Source organism: Eublepharis macularius, chromosome 12, assembly GCF_028583425.1.
Source record: "Eublepharis macularius isolate TG4126 chromosome 12, MPM_Emac_v1.0, whole genome shotgun sequence".
Taxonomy (NCBI): domain Eukaryota; kingdom Metazoa; phylum Chordata; class Lepidosauria; order Squamata; family Eublepharidae; genus Eublepharis; species Eublepharis macularius.
This window is the reverse complement of record NC_072801.1, coordinates 12762889-12788776: the sequence shown is the minus strand read 5'-3', so window position 1 is coordinate 12788776 and position 25888 is coordinate 12762889. Positions and strand designations below refer to the sequence as shown.

Sequence of the window (25888 nt, the reverse complement as noted above, 5' to 3'; positions counted from 1 at the left end):
CAATAAATTGGAAAACAGGGACGTTTTCTAGTCAGATAGGTTCGGGGGTGGGTACAGCAGTCAAAGGCGCAGGATAAATTCATTTATCAATGGTCCAGCAATTTATCACCAGGTTCCAGAGTTAATCACTTAGCTCTCTAATCTATCACAGGGCTGTAACCTGCAACACTAGCACCGGTTTTCTTCACATAGAGAAATTCTCTCTCTGCAGTTTTACTAACTTAAACCGAGAGCCACTCTAGAGGAACTACTGAATTTCACGGCATTTCTTCAGTATCCTATCACCATAAACAAACAAGCAGCGGCATCTGTTGTATTCTAATTATATCACATTTATAATTTCTTGTTATGCTTTCATTGTTTAGTTCATTAGTGAGGATACAGCCAGAAATGTGGAGCTGATACTCAAGGCCTGCCAGAGCACGGAACAGAAATAGCAAGGGATGGAAATATCTTTATTTGGAGAAAAGAAATAACTTACTGCAAATGCAGTGGGGGGGAAAGTTATTTGTGAATTTTTGGACTTCTTGCTTAAAGGCATTCTTTCATCAGCACAATCCAGTTGCCGTCATCAGTTTTGGAGTGGATGCAAGCTAATAAACTGAAGCTTAATCCTGATAAGCATGGCTTTTTTTCAGGGGGAACATGGGGGAACGGAGTTCTGGAACCTCTTGAAAATGGTCACATGGTTGGTGGCCCCGCCCCCTGATCTCCAGACAGAAGGGAGTTGAGATGGCCCTCCGCGCCGTTCGGCAGCGCGGAGGGTGATCTAAACTCCCCTCTGTCTGGAGATCAGGGGGCGGGGCCACCAGCCATGTGGCCATTTTCTCCGAGGGCAACCCACTGAGTTCCAACACCTCTTTTCCCAGAAAAAAAGCCCTGCTGATAAGACAAAAATGCTACTGGCGAGCAGAAGTCTGACCTAGGACTCAAGATGTCATCTGTTCTTGATGGGGTTGTGCTCTCCTTGAAGGAACAGGTCTAAGGGTGCTGTTGGACTCGGGCCGACTGCTGGATAAGTAGGTGGCAGTGATGGCCAGGAGTAACCAGCTTTGATTGCTTAGCTAGATGCAGCCTTTCCCTGGCAGAAAACAGCTGGCCACAGGGTGCATGCCCAGGTTACATCACGATTAGATTTTTGCAATGCAAAAATGTCACACAAAATTCGTGCAAGATGACACTATTTTTCGCGTTTTTTTCATGACGTTCCGCAGCGTTCCGGATGAAGATGAGTAGTGTGGAAACAGCCCATATTACTCCAATTGTGGCTCATGTACTCTGGCTCCCAATTTGTTTCTGGGAACAATTCAAGGCGCTGGTGATGATGACCTTTAAAGTACTATATGGCTTGAAACCAGCATACCTGAAGGGCCACTTACTCCCTTACGAATCTATCCAACCACTAAGGTCACCTTCCAAGGCCCTGCTTCATGTGCCCCTGCATTCTGAGATTAGGTGGATGGCAATACAAGAGAGTTTGGTCATGGCATCAAACTCTGTCTCCTGCTGCTGCTATCTTCTACGCACAAGTAAAGACTTCTACGTTCCATTTGATTTGTTCCCTCTTTCCTGCCCTATGTTTATTTTGTTGTTTATATGTTTTGTATCAGGGCTTTTTCCTGGGAAAAGAGGCAGTGGAACTCAGTGGTGGAACTTAGGACTAGAGATGGGCACAATCAGCATTATGATAGAAAAATACCCACGATAATGGTGTTCGCGCGATCGGAACCCAGCGGATCGGTGCCGTCCACGGCGACCAATCCAGCGTTCGGGCGGCGGCGGGGGGGGGGGGCCTTCATCGGGGCTTGATTCGGGCCATTGGGATCTGATCGGGGATGCAGACAATCAGGCGCCAGTAATCTATTCCCGGGGCAATGGAGCCAGGGGAATGCCTGAGCTGTGTTTGCCCTCCTTCTGTCACTCTGGAAATGTGAATGGAAGCCCAGCTTTCCTTGATCAGCAGGGCTTCCTTCCAACCACGGAGCTTCAACACACTCACCACCAGTTAGGAGAAGAGACCCAGGGAGGAGGTGGAAGGGGATGTTCCAAACGTTTTTTGCTTTTTAAAAAACGGGGCTTTGTAGGAGGAATGGCTGTTTTTCTGTCTGTCACTCTCTGTTTTTAACCTGCTTTTAAAGCACTGTATTTTGTGGGAAAACCTCATTCATGGCTCTGTGTGTATGTTTAAAATATGCTTTTGGAAGACTGGCTGCTTGCTTTTAAAATTGGGTATGGAGGAATGGAGGATTCTGTCCCTGCTTTTTTTTAAAAGCTGGCTGAAACATGTTTACGGGGTGTCTCTCTCTCTTTCTATTTGGAGAGGCAGGGACGGGTTAAAAACTCCCCCCCTGCTCTAAGTGTGTGTGTGTGTGTGTGTGTGTGTGTGAACGTCCCCTCCCTGAGGGGAGGTGGCTTGTCACTGGGTTAAAAACTTTCCCCCCCCCTGCTCTAAGTGTGTGTGTGTGAATGTCCCCTCCCTGAGGGGAGGCGGCTCTTCGTCGCCTCCCTGTGCCCACTGGGCCCGGTGGTCGCCACCACCACCCACCTTCCCACTCCCTGATCTGATCCACAGATCGGAAATGGGAGATGATCGGTGTGGATCAGTGATTTGGGGTCGTTGCTGGCACAGTTCCACGATCAGCTTGATCGGTAATTTTTTTTGGATCATGCCCACCTCTACTTAGGACCGCACAATGATGTCACTTTGGGTCGGCTGGAACAAGGGGGGATTTTAATGTTTAAATCGCCCTTGGCAAAAATGGTCACATGGCCAGTGGCCCCATCCCGATCTCCAGAGGGGATTTTAGATTGCCCTCCGCGCCAGGCATGAAGGGTAATTTAACTCCCCTCTGTCTGGAGATCGAGGGCGGGGCCACCAGCCATGTGACCATTTTCAAGAGGTGCCGGAACTCCGTTCCACTGCATTTTGGCTGAAAACAAGCCCTGTTTTGTATTCATATTGCAGCTTTGGTTTTAATTGTCTTAAAGATGTGTTTTGTTTGGTTTTCATGGTTTCTAGAACATGTTTTTATTAGGTATATTTTTAATCTGTTTGCCACCTCGGTGGCCCTCATGAGGACAGAAAGGTGAGGTATAAATATTGTAAATGAATAAACAAACTTACCACCCAGCGGACCCACAAGCTGGTCTCACTGGCTGTGCGCACAGTCACACTCCCTGGTGCAACGTCTGGTGGTGCCTGGAGTGTTTGGATGATGCGAGATGGCTGACTAAGTGGGCTTTGCCCAACAATGTTCACCTGCCTCATCCTGAACCTGAAAGACAGAGAAGAGCACCATGCAGAAGGGTTTAGAAGTGACAGGCTGTTGGACACAGCAGTCTGGTAATCCTTGATCACTCTAATAATATACAAATCAGTGATAAACAAAAAGTTTCCTTGACTGCTCTATAATAATGGCGAGACTCACAAAATATAGAACATATAGAGGAGATTTTGATAGATTTACAAACTTAACACATTGGTATGATTTCTAGCTGGAACTCTATTTTGTAAGGGTAATGGTGTTCAAGATCCCAAATTATAATCTCTTTCAGTGGGAGAACAAACCATGACAATAACATTGGGTTATGTCAGCAGTTCTGATATGTTCTCTTATTTAATACTAAATTTCTATCCTGGCCTTCCTCCAAAGAGTTCAGGACAAAGTTACAGGTACCCTTTCCTTCCTGGATCATCTCTATGTCAGTTGTCTCACTTGGTTGACCCAAAATGCTCAAAAAGTAATATCCCAGATACAAACAAAGTTCTGATCATAAAGATAGTGCCTATAAAGTTAATGAGGATATCAGCCAAATATCAGGTGATGCAGATGGTATCCATAGAAAAGGCTATTTAAAAGAAACTAATTAAAGCTTAGGAAGAAAACAGGGTTGCATTTATCTGTAACTGTTGTTTGAGTGGTCTTCTGTGCAGGCACACATGGGGTCTGCGCAAGCATAGGCCAGCTGCAGATATTCTCAAGTTTCTAGAAGTATGAGATGCTTGCTGAGCCTTTTTGCATGCTTTGGAGAACAGCTCCCTCCCTCAGTTCCCTAAGCTGCTGGTGCAGAAGGAAGGTAGGGAAAAAGAACTCATGGCGGGGAAGGAGGGAGGGAGGCACAGAAGACTACTTGATGAAAAACAGTTTCAGGTAAGTATCGTTGTATCTTCTGTGCAGGACCACATGGGAGGTTAGCAAGCTAACTTACCATGGAGGAGGGCATGAAGCTGTTAAATGGAACAGACTCTTCAGGATGGCCTTGCCAACAGCTGCGTTCCTTCTGGAGTCTACATCAATGGCATAATGTTTGATGAATGTGGATAGCGTGGACCATGAGACCACATTCCATAGTTTGACTAGAGGGATGCCCAATTTGAAGGCTGACAAGGTGGACTGAGCCCTCGTAGAATGTGCTCTTATGTGCAACAGGCATAGTTGCTTAGACTGCTTATAACAAGCCTTAAAGAACCACAATTCAAATAGTCTGTGCAAAGACTTTCTGGCTCTTTTTGGGCCCTTTAAACAAGACAAAGTGGTTAGGGTCCTTTTGGAAAGGAGTAGTCCTGTCCAAATAGAAGCACAAAATCCAGGGTGTGCAACAGCCTCTCTGCGTCATACTTAGGTGTAGGGAAGAATACTGGTTAGACAATGGCCGTTTCCACACTACTCATCTTCAATCAAAACGCCACGGAATGTTGCGAACAAAACCCGGAAGATAGCGTTTTCTCGCACGAGTTTTGTGCAACATCGTGCAAAACTCACGCGAGAAAACACTATCTTCTGGGTTTTGTTCACAACGTTCCATGGCGTTCCGATTGAAGGTGAGTAGTGTGGAAATGGCCACTGTCCTGGTTTAAGTGAAAAGTCGAGGTGACCTTTGGCAGAAAAGAGCGGCTTGGATGGAGAATGACATTATCTGCAAACATCTTAATGAAAAGAGAGTCACATCTCAGGGCTTGCAGTTCACTCACCCTCCTAGCCGAGGTTATGGACACCAGAAAGGCTGTTTTGGCTGCCAGTACATTAAGGGAGCAGCTAACTAGGGGCTTGAAAGGTTTATGCGTGATTGAAGTGAGAACAAAGAAGAGACTCCATTGGGGAATAGGTCTGGATGTTGGAGGATATAGGTTTGCTAAATGTCTAAGAACTTGCATTCTAGCAGGACAAAAAGTGATTTCCCACTTATGTTGCCTTGGTAGGTGGAAATGGTTCCTAGATTTTTAATTAAAAAAAAATTATAGATGCAAAACAGAAAAAAGAAAGAAAAAGGAAAAAAAAAAACCCAGGGCTGGCAACGAAAACACTATTCGCAAATCTATACATAGATATCTATAAAAGATTTTCTAATATCTCAAAATAAATCCATACACAATTGCCTTCTATATACGATACGTGCAAATGTTAAGTTTATGGCAGTGATTTACAAGAAGTGATTTTCAGGAAGTGGGTTTTTGTCTTTCCAATGTTGAAGTATAAGTCTTTTAGCAACTGTAAGGGCACGGAGGGTCCATTTCCATTGATCACTGGTTAGATTCCAAGAGACAGGCAAGTAGTTTAATAGTACATTAACATCCACAAAAATAAGTACGTTTCCTAACACAAAATTAATATGAATGATAACTTCCTCCCAAAAGGGCTGAATGACTAAACATGTCTAGAGCATATGCTTAAGAGATGCATTTTGTGAATTACACCGCCAACATTGCTTAAACCTTTAATAAACCTGTGCTTAACCTTTTAATAAAAAGACACTGTGGTGTGCAGTATACCCTAAACACATTTTTGGCTGAATAAGATCCAACTAAAGATCCACAGTAGAGAAAGGTATATGACTTAAAGCATTATCCCATTGCTTTAGCAAAATTGGATGTTCCAGATCGTTATTCCATTAACATCTCTGTGTATCATATTTATTGTGTGTGTGGTGCCCTCAAGTCACAGCTGACTTATGGCGATCCCTGGTGGGGTTTTCATGGCAAAAGCCTATCAGAGGTGGTTTGCCTTTGCCAAAAGTTGGCAAATAATATTTAGACCTCAGCTGGAAAAATGACCAAAAACTCATCCTTATTACCGATCAAATGATCTAAAGTAAAAATTCCCTCATCTGTCTAAGTTTTCCATAAGAAAGATTACTTCCTAATTTTTAAGCCTGGACTTGACCACAATGTTAGTTTAGCATGTGAGAACCTGTCAAATTGATATTGTTCTGATGTTATACGCCATATTTTTCTAGCTGCAGAAATTGTTGGAGGAACAAAATCCATTTAAACATAAGGAAATCCTAATGCATTCAGTTTAAAAACCGGTTTCAAAAAAGAGGCCTCTAAAAGAGCCCAAGATGTATACTCCAGCTGAGTATACCAGTAATTTGTACATGCCAATAATTTGTACATGCTAACAAATAAGCCTGATGATAAAGTCCAGAAGACCAAATCTTTCTTCATTAATTGAAAGTCGCATCCTCTTCAAAGAAATCTTGGGTGGTGTTGAACCCACATAAATTTCCGAAACAAAGTGTTAATTTTATGAATAAATCTATAAGTTATATAAAAAGTGATCACATGCATAACATACATAATTTGAGGTATAATATTCATTTTGAGTATATTTACTTTACCTATAATGACAGGTTTAAGATTGCCCATCTATCCAAATCCAAGGATATATCTGAGATTGGTTTATTAAATTCAATGAAATCATGTTCTTAATTTTCCTTGGGATCAATATTCCAAGATAAGTAATAGCACCTGGACACCATCATAACTGTCCCTCAGTAATTACACTCTGTGATATATTGACTGCTAGTGTCATCCGCTGGAACTGAGGAAGCCCTCAGCCTTTCAATAGGCTGCAGCGCAGAGGGCAGCAGCAGGGAAATGGCTGCAGACCGTTCGACAACTTCAGGAATCTCACCCTCTGAGAGAGATGGAACTGAAGCAGAACGACATCTGGGAGCTGGAGCTGGGGTTCTTGGAACCTTGGATGGACTCAATGGAACCAAAGTGATCGGACCCAAAGAAGAGGATGTCTTCTTCTTTTGTGACTTCCATGTCGAGGGTTTATCGACATGCTTCAACTTGAGCTTAGCCTTTTTAGCAGGCAGCCCAGACTGGCACCAAAGCAGAACCAAGGAAGATGCGAAACCAACTGATCCTTCTGAGCCGTGTCCTGGTGGAACGGAGGAAACCCATTCTGGGCGCTGTGGTTCTTTATCTGTGGCAGTATGATCAGAGTCAGAAGAATTCTTCAGTTCTGACTCCCAAAGAACTGCTTATGCCACAATGCCCTTTCAAAGAACACTTTGGGCGTGAATTGCCTGCAGACTGCCCACCGCAAGGTGTCAAGCCCTTTGCCCAGAAAGAGGAGGCATTTGTCACGCCCATCTGATTGGGCCATCTTCATCCCACAGTGGGAACACCTTGAAGAGAGCCTCAGACACCATGGAGCTTAAGGCCTTAACTCACATAAAGCACAATGGATCCGAGGAGCAGAGAGGAGAGACATCCTTATGCAGAGGCAGCAAAAGAAGAACTGAGGGAGGGAGCCACCCACCCTGCCTTTTATAGCTATGCCTGGGGGAAAGCATGTGAAAAGGCTAGGCCATCTTGCACCTCTAGGAGCTTTAGAATATCCGCAGCTGGCCTGTGTATGCAGAGATCCCCCCATGTGGGACTTCACAGAAGACATGATGATGAACAGTGGATAAACTTTTTGCTAGGGTGATCAACTAATAAGAATTTGTAGTTGGTTGATCATTTTCCCTTTCCACTGACCAATGGATAAATCCAAAGTTAAATGCATTTGCAGATCTCCAAATCTACAAAACAGCTATCTTTTGGAGATGCTGAAGAAGGGGGTTTGCCAAGTCACACTTTAATGAAAGTGATCTCAGTTTTAGAAGCGAAGGCCATCTGATCCATCCTGAGCAAAGGTGGTCAGGATCCCCTGTCATACCCCTGCAGCTGAAGAGGATGCTGTTGTAGTGATTCTGTCACTGGGGTGGGAAACTGAGAATGGGAAGTGGTTGTTGATTCCTGCTGCAATCTCTCCCTACAAACAAACAACAATTCCGGGAATCTGTAATTAATAACAGTTCATTTTCTTTTATGGTGCAAAAGTGCAAATGTGCAAAGTGCAAAGATGATGTACAATAAATATATTAAAGACAATAAGATCAATTGTTTCTTATGTCCAAATAGTCATAGAATAATAACGATGTCCAAAGGGGAATAGCATGAAAACCCACAATGGGGACTAAACAGAGAGTCACAGTACTGGATGGGCGGTGACCCCAGTCCAAATTGAAGTAACATCCAAATGTGCCCATTGTGGGTTTTCATGCTATTCCCCTTTGGACATCGTTATTATTCTATGACTATTTGAACATAAGAAACAATTGATCTTATTGTATTTAATATATTTATTGTACATCATCTTTGCACTTTGCACATTTGCACTTTTGCACCATAAAAGAAAATGAACTGTTATTCATTGCAGATTCCCGGAATTGTTGTTTGTTTGTAGTCTTTACTATCCGGGCGTTTCCCTTGTTCTGCTTAGTAGTCTCTCCCTAGCCTAGGAACCTGCCTGGCCATGAGAAGTCTATGAGGTCCAAGCTACAAGTGATGAATGACACTTGAATGGCAAGTGAACAGACTCTCGTGTATTCTCCTTGTTCACTTGCGCTCCACTTGCGCTCCACTTGATCACGTACTGAGCGCAAGTGAACAGGGAGAATACACGAGAGTCTGTTCACTTGCCATTCAAGTGTCATTCATCACTTGTAGCTTGGCTCTGAGTCTCACAGTCTGTTTCCCTGCTTGCAGACCTGAGGACTGTTAGAAGGAGTGGGGAAGTAGGAGGAATCGTGGGGAAACTTTATCTGCTTTAGGCTTGTCTGTAGCCGCCAGTCCTAGCAAGGATGGCGTAAGCGCACGAAACTGGCATCTTATCAATAAAGGACTTTAACTCCTGAAGTGAAATCTTTTGAGACAGTTGCCTGGCATATCCTTACACTATGGACCTTTGCATTCACCACAACCAAAATCACCTTCAGAAATAAGCATGTGTACCCCTAGATCTCATAACATTCCCAATAAAGATTTGCCATTTCTAATTAGTGCTGCCTTAATCAGCCGAAGTTTAAATAGATTCATCAGCGAAAGGTGCAATCATACTCAGGGTTAGTCCAGATTAACACCGGGAACTGACCATGAGGAAGGGCCCTTGTTCAATTCTCTGCATCTTCACTTAAAAGGATCAAGTGCTAGGTGGTTTGAAAGACCTCAGCCTGAGAGCCCTGGCTGCCAGTCAGACTAGATAATACCAATCCATTCCTTACACACCTTTTACCAGCTTAACTTGGTATAAGATAGTAGAGTCCAGTAGCACCTTTAAGACTAATCAACTTGATTGTAGCATAAGCTTTCGAGAACCACAGCTCTCTTCATCAGATGCATCTGATGAGGAAAGCTGTGGTTCTCAAAAGCTTATGCTACAATCAAGTTGGTTAATCTTAAAGGTGCTACTGCACTCTTTACTATTTTGCAACTACAGACTAACACGGTTAACTCCTCTGGATCTATAACTTTAGTACAAGATAGCTTCACTTGTTCAATGGGCTTAGGCTGGAGTAACTATGTATAGGATTGCACCGTGCATTACTACTTAGAGGTTGTAGCCCTACTCTTTACAAATGCTGCTAACACAGAGGGTTCAATCAAGACAAATAGTGGCTTTCTTAAATCTATTTAAGTGTGCGCTTTTCTCAGTTAATGAGAAAAAACTCAGCAGCAGTGTAATGCCTTTTTATTACGGCCAAGCAAAATGTCATAAAGTAGTCAATAAGCTTTTGAGTTCTGCAGAACTCTTCATCAGGCTAGTAAGAGGAAAAATACGCTTTGAGGTATGATGGCAAAGTCTGAACTGCTGGGCTTATTAAGATCTTAAAATGGAGTCCTGGCTTAATTAGAATAGATGGTGGATTGGTACAAACCGGATTACAAGTTGCAGCAAAAGCAGAGGTAAAAAAAAAGGTTACGTCCTTTTGAAAATATAAACTGTAGGCTCAATTGAGATCCCTCTTAAGCACTAATCAGAACTAACAGGTCATTTGCAAAGCAGAGAGCAACAGTAAAGAAAAACACAATAGCTACATTAGCCGAACTGGAGAATAATTTTAGGTGGCACACCCAATCGACAGAAGCCAAATTGAGCAGAGCTATTTAGTTATTAGAAGGCACGTAGCCCCATCCCCACCCCAAGGAAAGTTGCACTGTTAAGAATTACTCTGGGTTCCAATCATTACCTAAAGATTAGCCTTAAAGACCTAAACAAACTGCTTCTCTGGTGCTGGAAAAAAGAGGGTAGGTTTATAAATACAAACATTTATATTAAATCTCCCATTTGTCCCCTTTGTGGTAAGAGGTTTCATATAATGGCACCAATCCTGAAGAAAGATCCTTTCCCTTTGAAGACAAGATGAGATTTCTTGTAGGCATTAGGGCACAATGGAGGTGCTTTCCACTGAAGACTATTTCTTGCACTGACACGTTGGCTGTTCAACACCCCTAGGAATGCTGGGTTTCTAGCATTTAAAGACTGGCACTGTGGAAATGTTGAGAAAGCTTCTGTAATGCCATTAGTCTATTTTCTCCCATCTCGTTAAGGAAGTGCATTAAAGAAAAATGCATTAAGCAAAAACAAACCCATTAATTTCCCAAACACTGACAGGTCACGGAAGAAAAGAATCACATTTGACAAAAGATGCAGACTAGCGCCAATAATTAGCGCTTTATACCCCCCACTCCAGTTGTGTTAAGACTGTCGTGCTAAGTCTCAGCACGATGGCGGAGTTGATAAGCCCCAGTGTAACGCAGCAGGTGGGAGATGCTTCCCAAGGCCCAAGCACAGCCCGAGTGCAATGGACCAAGTCCAGTTCAGAAAGCAACTGCATCAGAAAGCATTATCGGTGGGAGTTCAGTGCAGGTTCTTCTTAACCTCAGCTGCCCCAAATCACCTGCTGATTTATGTCTCATCAAGAGATGCGTTTAATAAAGTTACCAGGACTACCTCCCCTCCCCCGCCACACTGACCATAATCGCTGATGTGACGTGAGCGAAGCCTTTAACAGGATGGAGAAGAGCAAAAAAAATATGTTCCCCTGCTGATCAACACAGCCAGCAACTGGCACAACCACCCCCAGAACATTTTTAAGCAGACTCAAAGGTTATGATACTTTCTAAATATAGTGTACATCAGAAACTGCTGTTAAGTGAACCATTATCAGGATTTTTTTTTTATTCTGCTTTAATCCAAAAGCTGAGAGCAGGTTACGAAACCAAGAAATCCATAAACATGGACTTAAACAATAATATGTAGAGTAATTACAATCAAATAAAAGTCAACTAAAATGCTTCTTCTGTCTTCTTGGGCTCTTTTGTTACCTTTAGGAAGGAGCCCCTCTCACCAACCCAGGTGAATCCTCTGGTATAACTCATGTTCCACACATTTCAAATTATTTATACAGTTCTTCTCCCCAAACCAGCATCCTTAAGTTCATCCAAACAAATCAAGAGAGCTCAGTCATGAAAAATGGTACATCCAGAGAGCCACCATCCTCCAGTCACCATTAGGGTCCCCAGGTCCCCAGTGGGAAATTAGAAGCCTGGCACCTACCCTGCAGCTTCCGGGCTTGTGTGATGATGTCACTTCCAGGAAGTGACATCATTGCATGGGTCAAAGGGTGGCCTAGAAGCGTGCCCGCACTCACCAGGGGGCTGAATTGGCCCACTGTGGGGTGCAATTTGGCCTGAATTGAGCCCACTGTGGGTGCAATTCAGCCTAAATTGGGGCACTATTGGCATGGGGATGCACCATGCCGCCCGAGGGTGAGCCATGCTGCTGGGGGGGGCACTCTGAGAAGTGTGCCTCCCCCCACTGGCCAGGTAAGTGGGGGTGAGGGGAAGGGTGGGAGCAGGGGATCCCCCACCCCAGGCGGGGGAATGGCACCCCTAGTCACCATCTATAGGAGATCCAACAACATGGCAATGGACAGGTGTGATGGACTGCATGTTTTAGAAATCCTGGAAGCCCTGTTCACACAGCAGCATGGCTAGTAAGGGTTAATCCCTCATAGAATCAGAATGCTGTGAGTGACAGGCTACTCCAAAGTATTTGATGGGTTACATGGGCTGTAAAGAGGAGTGTCTTTTTTCTGTTCTAGCAGAAAGACGAACCCAGTGTGAAGAGGAGAGAGAGCAGTTTTAACACTGACAGGAGAACTGGGGAAAGTGAGCAAGGAGGTTTGGGAAGTGAGCGCAGAGTGCAGACTCCTAAATGGGCTAAGGAAAAGGGGACAGATCTTCTAAGGAGAGATCCTTCCCTACCCAATCAAACAGGGAGGTAGCTCCGGATATTGAAGAAATCCCTGGTCAGGTGTGCTTGGAAACAGCCTTTTGGAGATCTTAAGATTTAGTTAATGACTGAAAAAAAACACTGGTGTGTGGACAGAAGGGGATTGGGGTACTAGAAAGTGCATACCAGCATTCCTACCTCCAAAAGAGGACACTGAAATAAAGTATAGAGCACTTGGGGGAAAGCCTCAAAACAGAAGCCTTTAAGCAGAGCTTTTTTTTCAGGGGGAACACGGGGGAATGGAGTTCCGGAACCTCTTGAAAATGGTCACATGGCCGGTGGCCCCGCCCCCTGATCTCCAGACAGAGGGGAGTTGAGATTGCCCTCCGCGCCGTCGAGCGGCGCAGAGGGCAATCTCAACTCCTCTCTGTCTGGAGATCAGGGGGCGGGGCCACCAGCCATGTGACCATTTTATCCGAGGGCAACCCACTGAGTTCTACCACCTCTTTTCCCAGAAAAAAAGCCCTGCCTTTAAGTATCTGTAAAGAACCAAAAGACTGAAGTCTATAAATGTTCTGATTTTGCCTCAGATATATAATCAAGGATTGAAAATGTACGGGGTATGTATAAATTTTCATAAATTTTCAGCCTTTGATTTCACCTGCCCTTTCCCTTCTAAAATAAATAATCTAGTTAGTTATTTCAGTAATTTTAAAAACGCCTTTGGTGCCATTTCTGTGGTTTCAGGATGAGGGAACGTCATAACGGAGTCTAGCACAGCTGAATCAAAGGCCTGCAACTGTCTCATGACAATGGTCTAGGGGTGAGCCAATTCCCCTTGCTCCGTTTTTGTCGCCTGGGAATTCTCTTCTGCACTCTGTTCCATCCCCAGAGAGCAGGGCCTGGGAAAAGGACGACAGCTTGGATTTTGTGGGCGGAGGAGGTACTTCAGAATGGATACCCACAAACCTCCTGGCTGAGTGATTAAACCAACGTGCATTCTGTGACGCAGCAGCCCTACCAGTTTGTCAGGTTCTGGTCTGCTTTCACCAAATTACCCTTCAAGCCTTCTAGTTGTCTAGTAGTCTTTCTTCCCTGTGGAATGTGCATGCCATCGCTTCCCCTTGCACACTTAACACCTCCCTACACTTTCTGATGAAGTTAAGTAGGTAACTGAATCCAGTTGTACATATGCCTTGCTTTGTTGTCTGAAACTGCCGCTTGACTCACAAAGCAATTGTCAGCATACCTCCTCCTTGACTTAAAGGGTTTCTGACTGCTTACCAGCAACTCTATTCTGTCACTGAGCGCACAAACAAAGCAAGCCATGCTTTTCCTAAAATAGCAGCAGTGCCGCTCTTTTGCCCCCTTTTCCAAACATCTTATTCTACAGTCAGCTTGCTTCAAAGTTCTCGTCAAGAGAGGCAATGTTAAGCTAGTATCTATGAATGAGGATGAACAAAGGAGAATGCCAGCAACAAGCTTACTGCTAGCATTTTGCTGAGAACCTCTGTAATGATTTTATGACTTTGTTTAGCAGGATTTGAATTCAGTGGCACCTTAGAGACCAACCAGATTTTCAGGGTGTTAACTTTTGAGAGTCAGAGCTGTCTTCTTCAGACACTTTGGACTTTTCTGCATGGGGCTTTTTTCATCAGTTTTGGCCCTATACTAAATAGATTTCTTTCCAGAATTCTGCGCCCACTGTCAAAATACCAAGATACAGTGTCCAGCTGCTTCTCCAACTTTTTTGCATTCTGCACAGGGAAAGGCTGCAACTGTTGCAGAATCGATCTTTCCTTGGCTTTTCTGTAGCTTTTCTGCAGCTTTTCTCCCTGCACACATACCCTGATGCTTTTCCCCCCAGCAAAGTCAAACCAGGGCTTTTTTTGCAGTGCAGAAATGTTAGCAGCCAGACCTGCTCTCACAATATCATAAGCCTTTTCTATATGTATTTTAAACACAGAAACACTAACGAGCAAGGCAGGAAACGGCTTCCAGATTCCAGCCAGGAGCTGGAAAATTACTGACACGTGAGTCATCAGGCAAGACTAGCTTTCAGCCCCCACACTCCCAGTGATATGCACAGGTCCTAAGACAATAGGGTCCTCCAGGAGTTCTTGAATTAATCTCCTTAACACACCCTGTGGATCTTTTCCTTATCCACTCTCCCATTCTGGGATATTCAGGGATCTGATAGCCTCACCCATCCAGCCATTGCAGATCATCAATCATCACAGATAACTGCAGTTTCGCCCAAGAAGGTTTAATCAAACCTTCCCAGTGACATTGTCTCGCCTCGGAGATGGCTTCTCAATTCTTTGTCTCATCCTGAAAACAGCCATTAAGTCATTGTTTTGGGGCAGAAGACACAATCCTGCCCCAGGGAATTTTCTGCAGTATAATTGGGCTACTCGTCTGCCATAGTTGTGTGCATGTCCTTGGATCCAGCATCCACCCTCAGGACCCCATCTGAACGTCCCATTTCTCCTGCCACAAATCTACTCAAAGCTACTCTCTCAGGGATACCCTCTTCTCATCTAATTGGTAACTATCACCCAACCCTACAATTCTCTCTCCAATTTTCCTCTCTGCATTTCTAGTTAGCTCTGTGTGTGTGCTGTGTTTTTCGTGTGCAATTGATCTTAATTATTTTATAAATAAAAATTCCTTTGGTTGAACATCTGGCCGTTTACTGAAAGAGTTCTCTAGAGGGACAATCCTCGTATACACAGGTGTATGATCTCGCAGTTAGTTGCCTCTTGCTGCCTCTCCTTGCATGCTAATTCCCCCAACTTGCAAGGAGTCCCCTATTAGGGTAATAGAAGGCTTTCTTCAGTATGAGGCCTGGCCCTGCCTTTCACCCTCTTCATCCTCTTCATTCCCTTGCATCTTGATTGGTTGAACAGCAACCAATCCAGTTTTTTTCCTGATTTAAAAAAAAAAAACAATTAAATAGCACCATTACAACATTGGCGCCTTAAATAAAAATCCTTGGCACCATGGAGGAGGAATGCTGCAATATTGCTAACACAAAATCTCTGCAGAGAGCCCTGAATCCCACTTGATATTTTAAAGTTTTCTCTTGTGCTTTCTGTAATTTTTAATCCATTCTTTTTTGGCATTTGACCAAAAAAAAACAAACCTTGTAAGTTTTCTCAGCAATCAATTGAGGAAACTGACAGTCCTCAGCCAATCAGCTAATGAGACTGATCTGTTCTCAAAGCCCACAACAGAAACGGGGCACTTTTGTCGTGCAGAAATAAAAACCAGACACTTCAGTGTGACTCCATCGAAGTGTAGAATTAAAGAATCGAAGCCGTATGGGACCAGAACCAATGAATAAAGTGAATCTAATCCTCATGGGCTGAATATGCAGAAAGCCCGATGTAAAGTTCACCATGCTGAAGAGGCCTCAGTTACTTTTATTCAGTAAAGGATAGGACTGGACCCAGCCGATCCATTCCAATAAAGGTGCTCCAGTGCAAGAAGTCTTCTAAGAGTGCAAGCAGTTGGCCTCTTGCAAAACCAGCACAAGGCTCCTTCCGCAACACCCTTAACAGAACGTATCTCTAGGAACCGACCCTAAACTGGGGGGTGAAGAGTCCTGTCAAGTCGCACCCGACTATCGGCACCTCCATAGGGCATAGTTCTGCAACTTGGTGCCCATGGGCACCATTGTGTCTTTCCTAGTTTTTAGAAAAGTGGGTGATAGGTCTGTTGCAAACCATGGGTTCTGATTGGCTATTGGAGATTTGACTGGCTGTGCAGATTTCTAAAACAAGGATCTTCACTGTGTCGTTGGAGGTATGCTGTGGCAGCCATTTTGTGGCAGCCATTTTGTGTCAGAATTCCAAATGTGCTCTTCAGATCAAAAAGGTTGGGGACCCCTGCCATATGGTTTTCAAGGCAAGAGATGAAGCAAGGTAGCTTACCATTGCCTGCTTTTGCATAGGAACTTTGGCCTTCTCTGTTGATGCTACCATGACTGATGCTGTACAGCTTCCAAGATCTCACAATATTTGGCTATAGACTTCCCAGGTGCCCACCAGTGGTGGGCAACCTCCCAGGGGTTTGCCTTGTGGCCTGCTTATTGCTGACAATCACCCAGAGGTTGCCCACCACCGGCAGGCAACCTGGAAAAATGTGCACCTGGTACACTCCTGGCAGGGCGCAAAGATATCACTTCCCAAAGTGATGTCATTGCGCTGGCCAACAGGTGTGTTCCCATGTTTTGTTGGCCCTGCACAAAGCGTGGGAGCATGCCTGTAGCAAGCACAATGCCATCACTTCCGGGAAGTGACATCATCATGCTCTGCCAGGAGTGCATGCGTGTAAAGAAGCTACAGCTGGTAAGTCCCAGGTCCCAACCTCCCACAGGGAGAGTATGGGGACCTGGGAACCCTATCGGGATAGCCTAGGCCATCCAGATCAGGGTAACCTTAAATATAGGACTCCTTTGTTTTCTGAACCCACTAATAGTATTAGGTCTGGTAAGGGTTTTGGATTTACAGTAGAACATTTATGATTCACGGCTTGGCTATGCTAAAAAAAGTAGGTTCCTTAAATTGTTCCTCTGAAATGTCAACTGTTACAAGGCTGAAAGGGGTTAAGTAGGTAGAACCATATATAAAATCAGTAGGAGAAGGAAAGGCAATATTTTGAAATGAGAAAAAGACAGGCGAGAACCTGCGAGAGAGGGAATTAATTCTGTAGCATCATTGAGCTTAGCCAGGTATAAGTGTGTGTAAGAGAGATTTAAACAGACTCAAGTTATAGAATGAAGCCACTGTGATATAAGGACTCTTCTAATTTCAGTGCCATTTCCCCACAAATGAAGTAAGATCAATTTTAATTAAACCAGCGCACAACTTTTTGTTGAGACAAACTCTCCACATCAGGATGTGTTAAGTTACTCCCCAGTACTATTTAGCAATGTGCTTTACACCTTGCTCCCTGGTTATAGATTGATTAATTATTTTTCTACGCGAAGGCGACAATTAAAATACATCAAGTGTGGGGAAGGGGTGTTTTAAGTGCAAATGCTGCCGAGGTGTAAATTGGTCTCCTCCTCTTCTACTGCTTGCCAGCTGCTTGCGAGTTCGAAAGCTGCCCCTTGCTGCCATGGACTGGCTTGTCAGGCGCTGCAATTAATTACCAGATGTTCTCACCTGTAATGTGTGTAAGGTGTGAGGTTTGGGATCTCCAACGACTGAGCATCCGACTCTTTCTCCACTTCACAGAGAGTCACCCACTCCTCTTCCTCTCCTATAACACCAACCTACGCATAAGAGAAGAAGCAACATCAACATTGTGCACATCTTATAATTACAGTGTGGTTGCACATATCTTTTCAAATAGCAGGAGTTTACTCTGCAGTAACTTCTGCACTGCAGAATTATACCATTTGCACTCACACCTCTGTGGTGGGTAAACTGCTCTTTTTATCACTTTGGTCCCCAGGTGAAGATGAAAGATAACAGTTACCCAGGAGTCCCTTGAAGTGAATATGGGAGGACTGAGGACTCTGCCTTACAAAGGACCTCCTTCTGTCTTTGAGGATTATTACTCATTCAAGCAGCTCAGGGAAAACAGCAAAAAGGTACTGTTAGATTTTCCAGCAGTAATGTAACGCTGAACAACAGGAAAAATACATTGCAGGGTAATTCCAGCTGCAGCCCAGTGGCAAACTGCAGAGAAGAATGACTCTCCACTAGAGATGAGCATGAACTGAAATATGAACCAAACTTTGTCACAAACCAGGGCAGTTTTTGGTTTGCGAACCAGAGGTTTGTTGGAGCTCATTTCTGATGAACTGCGACGAACCACTATATTTAGAGCAGCTCGTTTGATATGTTTTTCGGTTCGTTGCTGCGGACTGCCTAGCGCTGATCAATCTGTTATCTAGGCAACGGGGGGGGGGGGGGGCTTTCTGCAGACCTTCTGCAGCCCTGGAAGTGACATACATATGAACCAAACAAACCGGTTTGTGAATTGGGCAAGTTCATGGCAGTTCATGAAATGTGACGAACCACAAACTGCAATGAACCGCCATTTTCCCGGTTCATGCCCATCTTTACTTCCACTTGATATAGGGAAAGACTGTGATCCACAGTATCCAAAATGACAGTGAAAAGACCACATGGGTTTAAAGTTTAAGCAAAAAGATTATATTTTTATACTGAGCCCAGAACACTATGGAACTTTTTGGGATATCTGGACTGACTGAAGGATTCTCTTGAGAAGGTCTAATGCAAAGAATATCATCATGACACCCAATAATGCTTTATGATAATCAATGCAAAATCATATTGAAGGTTGTTCAATGAGAGAGAGATTAATTTTCTCTGGTTCCAAACTATGGCAGGGCCTTGTTGCTTCCCCTCTAGTATTAGGCCTCAAACTTCCTCAGCACTCTGCATTGTTTTATTTATTTGGATGCATGTCAGATGTCAAATGCATTCACAAAGCAGATGTAAATAGCTTAATCTGCATTTAACACACAAAGATGTATAGATCTGGCATTATTTGTGGAGATCTGAACTCCAGCCATTCTTCCAAAGAGTTCAAGGCAGCATACATTATTCTTTGGCCCTTCTATTCTGCACCCCTCCCCACAGTAGCCCCGTGAAGGACTGACTGGTCCAATCCCCTAATCCACACAAAGGTCACAGTGATCTTCATGGCAGAATGAAATTTTGAATCTGAGTCTCTTGGGCTCTAGTGAGTAGCTCTAATCATATTGAACTCACAAGAAAGTTCACTTATGTGAAATTTTGCAGCCGAGTTATTTCCTAGACAACTATTATATACATAGACAGATGGAAACACATAGAGGAAAGAGAACGTTCAGTAATGGTCAGGGACTACACTTAGACTTTGTTTATTTTTATTTATACTCTGCTTTTGTCCCGTAATGAGGACGAGAAATTTAGGGTTTTTTTTAAATGAAAGGTCTAATTTTCAGAATTTTGCTCAGACACCTAGAATTTGCATCAGATATTGTATTTTGCACTCAAACATATTGATTATGAAAGTTTAAGGGTTACAGGAAATGGTTCTGCAGCAAGAAAGATTTGAAATGGAACAAAAGATAGAGGACTAAAGAGCTTCAGCGATCATCTTTGCTGGCTAAGCAGCCCTTAGCTATGCAGTGCTTTGTATTAATTATCCCTTGTAAGTGGCCAGCAGCCAGCTCAGCAAAGCATAGCTACAAGAACTGCACCAGCCGCATCAGAACACCCATAGCAGTATAAAAGCCTTTTCGTTCCATGTGCCATTGTCAAGGAAGAGGAGAGCGAACAGTCCTTAAAGGTGGAGAGAAAGATCTGAAAAACAGCCCTAAGGGCAGGGTGGCTTGCGAATCTATATAAAGGAACGAATGGTTGTCACCATGGCACTGGCAGAAGAAAATGGTTCCACAGGGCTTCCAGAGTTAAGAAAAAGAAGTATGCTAACACACTTCTGGTCCTGAATTGAAAGCTGTCAGTTGTGACTTTTTGTGGGGGCAAAAGGTGGAGGGCTTTGCTCTATCCCCTCCGTAGGGACATGCAAGGACACGCAAGCTGTATTTGATTGGCACTGGAATTTATATATTTAGCCAGGGCTTTTTTTCTGGGAAAAGAGGTGGTGGAACTCAGTGGGTTGCTCTCGGAGAAAATGGTCACATGGCTAGTGGCCCCGCCCCCTGATCTCCAGACAGAGGGGAGTTGAGATTGCCCTCCACGCCGCTCCAGCGGCGTGGAGGGCAATCTCAACTCCCCTCTGTCTGGAGATCAGGGGGCGGGGCCACTGGCCATGTGACCATTTTCAAGAGGTTCCAGAACTCCGTTCCACCGTGTTCCTGCTGAAAAAAAGCCCTGTATTTAGCACATTCTCACCCCATCCAAGTGGCACAGTATGTTATCCTCCTCTCTTCCACTTTACTCTCCCAACCACCCTGCCAGGCAGGTTAGGCTGAGGGAGCATGACTGGCCCAAGGTCACCCAGCAAGCTTCAGGACAGAGTGGGCAACTGAACCTGAGTGTCCCAGATCCTAGTCCAGCACTTTAACCAAGTGGGCGTGCAGAAATCGGGGAAGAAACCCACATGTTAAATGTTGCCGATCTGCCCTCCAAGACAACTAAAAAATGCCACTTAAAAACATAGCTGCCTGTGGCTGCTAACTAGTAGAACAAGTCATATTCTAGGGTTGTCAATCCTGGCCTGAAAAATTCCTGAAGATCTGGGGGTAGTGCCTGTAGAGGGTAGAATTTGGAAAGGGATTTCATCTAGAATCTGTGGTATACCACAGTGTTTACCTGCCAAAGAAGCCATTTTCTCCAGGAGAACTGATCTCTGTCGTCTGGAGAACAGGAGTAACTCTGAGAGAACTCAGGCCCACCTGGAGGCTGGCTACCTGGAAGCTGACTATTGTTGTGGGGATAATAATAACATACTTTGTCAACCGCTCTGAGTGGTCATTAAGTTGTCCTGAAGGGCGGTATATAAATCAAATGTTGTTATTGTTGTTATATTACCAAGATTTCTGAACATTTGCACTGACTGCCTGTGCCTTTCTAAGTTTAGTTCAAGGGTCTGGTTCAAAACTGTAAGACCCCTTAGCAGCCCCTCATACTAACCTGGGGTGCCTCTCCTGGTTATGAGCCCTTGAGGGCAGCAGGGTGCTTCCTACTCAGGTGTTGATCGTTTGTCCAAGTGAGGTCAGAACTCTTTCAACTCCTAACACAAAGGACCATCTCTGCCTGTGCCAGGTTCATCTAGCTCTGATAAACTTTGCCAAGAGATTTGGAATTTGTAATAATGGGGAAGAAATGTTTATAGGTAGTTTACTGTCTAATAGGTTATTTTATTTTTATTTCGTTCATTTATATCCTGCCTTTCATTCCAGTGGGGACCCAAAGTGGTTTATGTTGCTCTCCTTTCCCCCTTTTTATCATGGTAACAACCCTGTGAGGTAGGCTAGGCTGAGTGTGTGTCACTGGCCCAAGGTCCTCAGCAAGCTTCCATGGCAGAGACGGTCTCCTAGATCCTGGCCTGACGCTGTCACCATTACATCCTGTTGGCTTTGAAAAGTGATGTGTAAATATTATCAATCAATCAATGCCGCCTTCAGTATCTTTTATTAGGGTCAATAGCAGTATCACAAAATGGTGTGCAAACTTTCAGGTTCTCCAGATCTCTTCCCTAGGCTTTCGGGAGGAAAGGTCCCATACACACAAATCCCCATCCCAATATACTGAAACTTGGGGAAAGCAAATCTCTACTATCAAAAAATGCATAAAAGACCGAGATTAGTTCAGTTATACAAGGTCGTAGGGTATGATCCGCCCAGTTCTTTGGCAACCGTCCACCTCCAACCATTCCAACCTACATGAAACACCTAACAGTTCCTTGTTATTGTAGAGCATTCATGCTTGCACGTCTGAACGCTGCCCCCTCAGCAGCCCTATATGGGAGATATTGCAATTAGCCTTACTCGGACAGACTCTGCCAATGTGTTTTGAAAAAAGTTGACTGGACTGCCCTCATTATAATTCTTATATTGAAATGTGGATTGCCCCTATTTTAACTAAATTACCTTCCACTGTATTAAAAGATAATATAGTCCCCAATCTGTTGGTGGGCTATGCTGGATGTGGACAAGTATCTCTCCACCATGTTTTCCTTAAAGAAATAAGGACTGCTTATCTGCTGCTCAAGATCATTGGATCAAAGGAGCATGAAAAATGAAAGATTCCCGTTCTAAGGAGCCTACAGTTTAAATAGTAACAGTGAAGACAACAGGAAAGGAAGCCAGATATATTTTTGAATATTATTTTAAAATGCTAATGGAGTTGTGAATGGAAGGGCACTGGCAAAAGCCAGTGTACACTTAGAAATGTCCAGAAGTTACAATTGCCAACCCCAGTTTGGCAAATTTCTGGACATTTGGATGTGACATCTAAGCAGGGTGTTCTGGTTCTGATTATCCAGCCCAGTGAGTTCTACAGAACTCAAGAAATTAAAATGCTGTTGTATGATATATTGGCTGCTTGTAAGTTAAAGGTCTTACATCACTTTGGTTTTTGGAAAAATCTGGTAATCATAAAATGTTAACCTTCACGAGTAAGTGCAAAATGTCAGGCTGTGTACTGGGTGGCACTCGGACAATCATGCAAACACATGCACACTACAGCACCTTTTCCCTACTCTTAACGTCAAGTAAATATTTTATTGATTTATACTGCACCTTTCTCTCCAATGGGGATCCAACATCCTAAGACATAAAAGGCAAACTGTGTTGCCGATGACTTATTTCTTATCCCTGCACTTGCGCAGAATGCGGGGATAAGAAGTGAATGGGGGCAAAACAGTTTGCCTCCCCACCATGGTTCTGTGGGGAGGCCCGGAACTGTGGTGCCGGGCCTTCCCACTGCCTCGGGGCTTCTCAGCTGGGCAGGGAGAAGGCAGGCAGACCACCTCTTTCTCCCTGCCCAGCTGATCTGCGGGCAAGGGACAGCGGCAGTGGAGTGCCCACCCACCCATTGCTCAGCTGGGCAGGGAGAAGGCTTTCTCTCTTCCCAGCTCATCCGTGGGCAGGGGGGGCGACAGCAGAGTGCCTGCCCGCCACTCAGCTGGGCAGGAAGAAAGGTTTCTTCCTGCCCAGCTGATCTGCAGCCCGCCCGGTGCCCCACTGCTGCCTGGCCTGGTGGCCTGCTGCAGTGCAGGGCAGCACAGCCAGCAGCCCGCTGCAGCACAGGATTGCCCGGCCCACTGTGATGTGGGCTGGCCCAGCCCAGCGGCCCCAGTGACCTGGCCTGTTGTGGCCTATGGCGGCCCAGCCCCTGCTGCTAGAGCCTGTTATAGTTTTTCATGAGCTCTGCCGCTAGTGGCTTACATAATTCTCCTCTCCTGCATTTTATCCCCACAACAACCCTGTGAGGTAGGTTAGGCTGAGAGTGTGTGATTTGCCCAAGATCACTCAGCAAACTTCCATGCTAGAGAGGGGATTTGAACCTGGTTCTCTCAAACCCTAGTCTGACCTTTTAACCACTATACCACGCTGGCTCTGATTCTGGGGAAGGAGCTAGACCCTGAGGAATAGCAACTCTAGCAATTTCTAGGAACAATTTTTTAAATAGATAAAATTGAGGAGAAGGACCTGGAAACTGGGTAAACTGCAGAACGTGTAAGAGGATCAAAATACAGTTACAATGAAATAAAGGCATATTTGGGATGTCAGGCTTCAATTCATCTTCTGAGGTTTTGAAAAAGTATTTAGATCCCAGGTTCCATGGTGTTTTCAAGTGCATTTCAAGCCAGTTTATACCAAATGAAAATAAATATTTAGCTCAAGCATGATCTAAAATATCTAAGACGTTTTTCAAACACAAGAGAACAAAATATAAAACGCGAGCAGTTCTTTCCCTAGGCTGAGTAGCTGCAGTTGTACATCGAGATCTTTATGAAAATCAATGAAGGGTTTCATGTACGCCGAGAGCATTTTTGCCCGAGAAAACTTATAAAGACATTTCTTCCAACATCAGATGTGAGAAAACCTCACTTGAATCCAAAATAATTGGTGCCAACAATACAGTAAACCGACCTTGGAAAAGTCAGCTTGCCCCATTGTACCTGCATTGGTAAATTTTCATGACAGTTTTGCAAGGGTGCAGTAAACGTCCGCTAGAACACTCTTATATATTCCACCGAGGTCTGCACGGCTTATGAGTGGAATTTTCAATGTGTCTTGATCATGAATTCTTTGACAAGGATGGGAAAGAAATCAAGCTTAAAGTCACAGAAGTTTGGGTAGGGAGTGATATTTCCATGAGGGCAAACTAAAATGAATAAGCCAGTGTACAAAAACAGCAACAGTGTCAGTTTTTTTATTGGAACACGTTCATTTGATGAGCATGGAGGTTAGGAGACACAAAACGTTCTTTTTTGTAAGTCAAATACGGAACTGAAGAGCGACTGACATCTGGAGTGCTCAGAGTTAGGGGAAGGACCAGAAGAAAGGAAAGTCAGCACCTGTCTAGCTCTCCCTGGCCCATCTCCCCTACCTTCCTTCTCTTGTCCTTCCCTTGCTCACCTAGTTCTTTCTTCAGATTACAGAAACAGTTGGAGATATTTGGATTTGGTACTTTAGTATCCTGCAAACATCAGAGCAACTTTTGCAATGCTTCGAATGTTAGGGAAAAGAGGGCCAACAACGGTTAATGTGATGGTCATGCAAACATCTGCTTTTGATTCAGTGTAGTGATTCCTTGTCCGTCGCTTCCTAGCCCGTGCATCCAGAATGAAACAGAGATGCATGTTACTGATCGCTGTTCATGTCCGTTGAGATACAGTTTTCATGCTTGTTCCTACAGTCCACAGGGAATTTGTCTCATCTGAAGCTAGGACCAGATTCAGAGAGAAATTTGCTGCCGGCTGCTTTTTCTGCTGCTGGCCACAAAAATCATTCTCAACAGGTAATTATGAGTAAGGTTCCATGTGGCACAGGAAACTGCTTGGAATGATGGACTGGTCTACCATGAAGCTTAAATGTGAACACATGGGGTTGGTTTGGATGGCATTCCGCTCTATATATGGTGGGGAGCAAGAGAGAGTGAAAAAACACAGCATCTATCCCCTGCCCTCTCAGTGTATGGGGTCCTGTCTCTGTTGCCATCAGCCAGCCGTGGGATGGAGACTATGGCCAAGTCTAATGTGTGTACATTATGATTCCATAGATGATTTTCTGGATTTTATTTGGAAATCAGACTATGTAAACTGAGCCGACATGCGTTTGTTTCAATGGCCCCGTTTGACTATTACATCACCCAGTGGGGCAAGGATATATTGCTGCAATCTTAATCCCCCACCCCACACTTCTTCCAAACGGGTCCAAGTACTCCAACAGAAAGCTTTTCAAATTGGAGGCAAATTTGAGACAGTGTGTAGCTAAGCCAAAGAATGGCACACAAAGATCCATCGCTTGAGACCAAATTTTGTATGTATGACCCCCCCTTACTACCAAAGACTTTGAATAGCCTACCCTGTACAAGGAGGATAATCCTTGGACAAGTAAACAGAACCTGCAATTTCAGAAGAGTAGGCAGGATAGAAAAGCCCTTGAGACTGATAAAATCAATTTTACGAAATGGGGAAGAACCCAGCCAAAGATAATTAAATATCAGAGTGGAAAAACTAGAGTCACCTTGTTCTCTTTTCCTAAGAAAAATGGTCACATAAAAGGTGGGAAGGGCTTCCAAACTGGGTAACGGTTATCAGCTACTAGTCACTTTAAATGGGAGCACAATGTTTCTCCATTGTTACACCGGCACCCTGCGTTCTGCTGTAGTTCAGGCTGTGTCAGTGTTTTCATTATAGAGGTTTATAACTCAGTCATTTGAAATCGCTTTGGGATGAAATTTGGTACACAGGCTGTCAGCCTGGATGCAATTCTTTCCCCTTACAAAAGAGTACTTAAATCGATTCAGCTGTTTTTGATTTAAAGATCGGCAAAAGCATAAAATTGTCAGAGTCTCAGGCACTTTATTTAC

General features: G+C 44.2%; 1 protein-coding gene across 1 annotated transcript in view; it reads right to left on the bottom strand.

The window, feature by feature from the left end:
- The window catches only part of SDK1 (sidekick cell adhesion molecule 1), a 227774-nt gene that overhangs the window by 148815 nt on the left and 53071 nt on the right, over positions 1–25888 (bottom strand). Inside the window, exons 9-10 of the mRNA XM_054993345.1 lie at positions 17528–17637; positions 3125–3275 (exon numbers count right to left, since the gene is read on the bottom strand). Coding sequence (XP_054849320.1) covers positions 3125–3275; positions 17528–17637 — 261 coding nt within the window. The remainder of the gene's footprint in view (positions 1–3124; positions 3276–17527; positions 17638–25888) is intronic.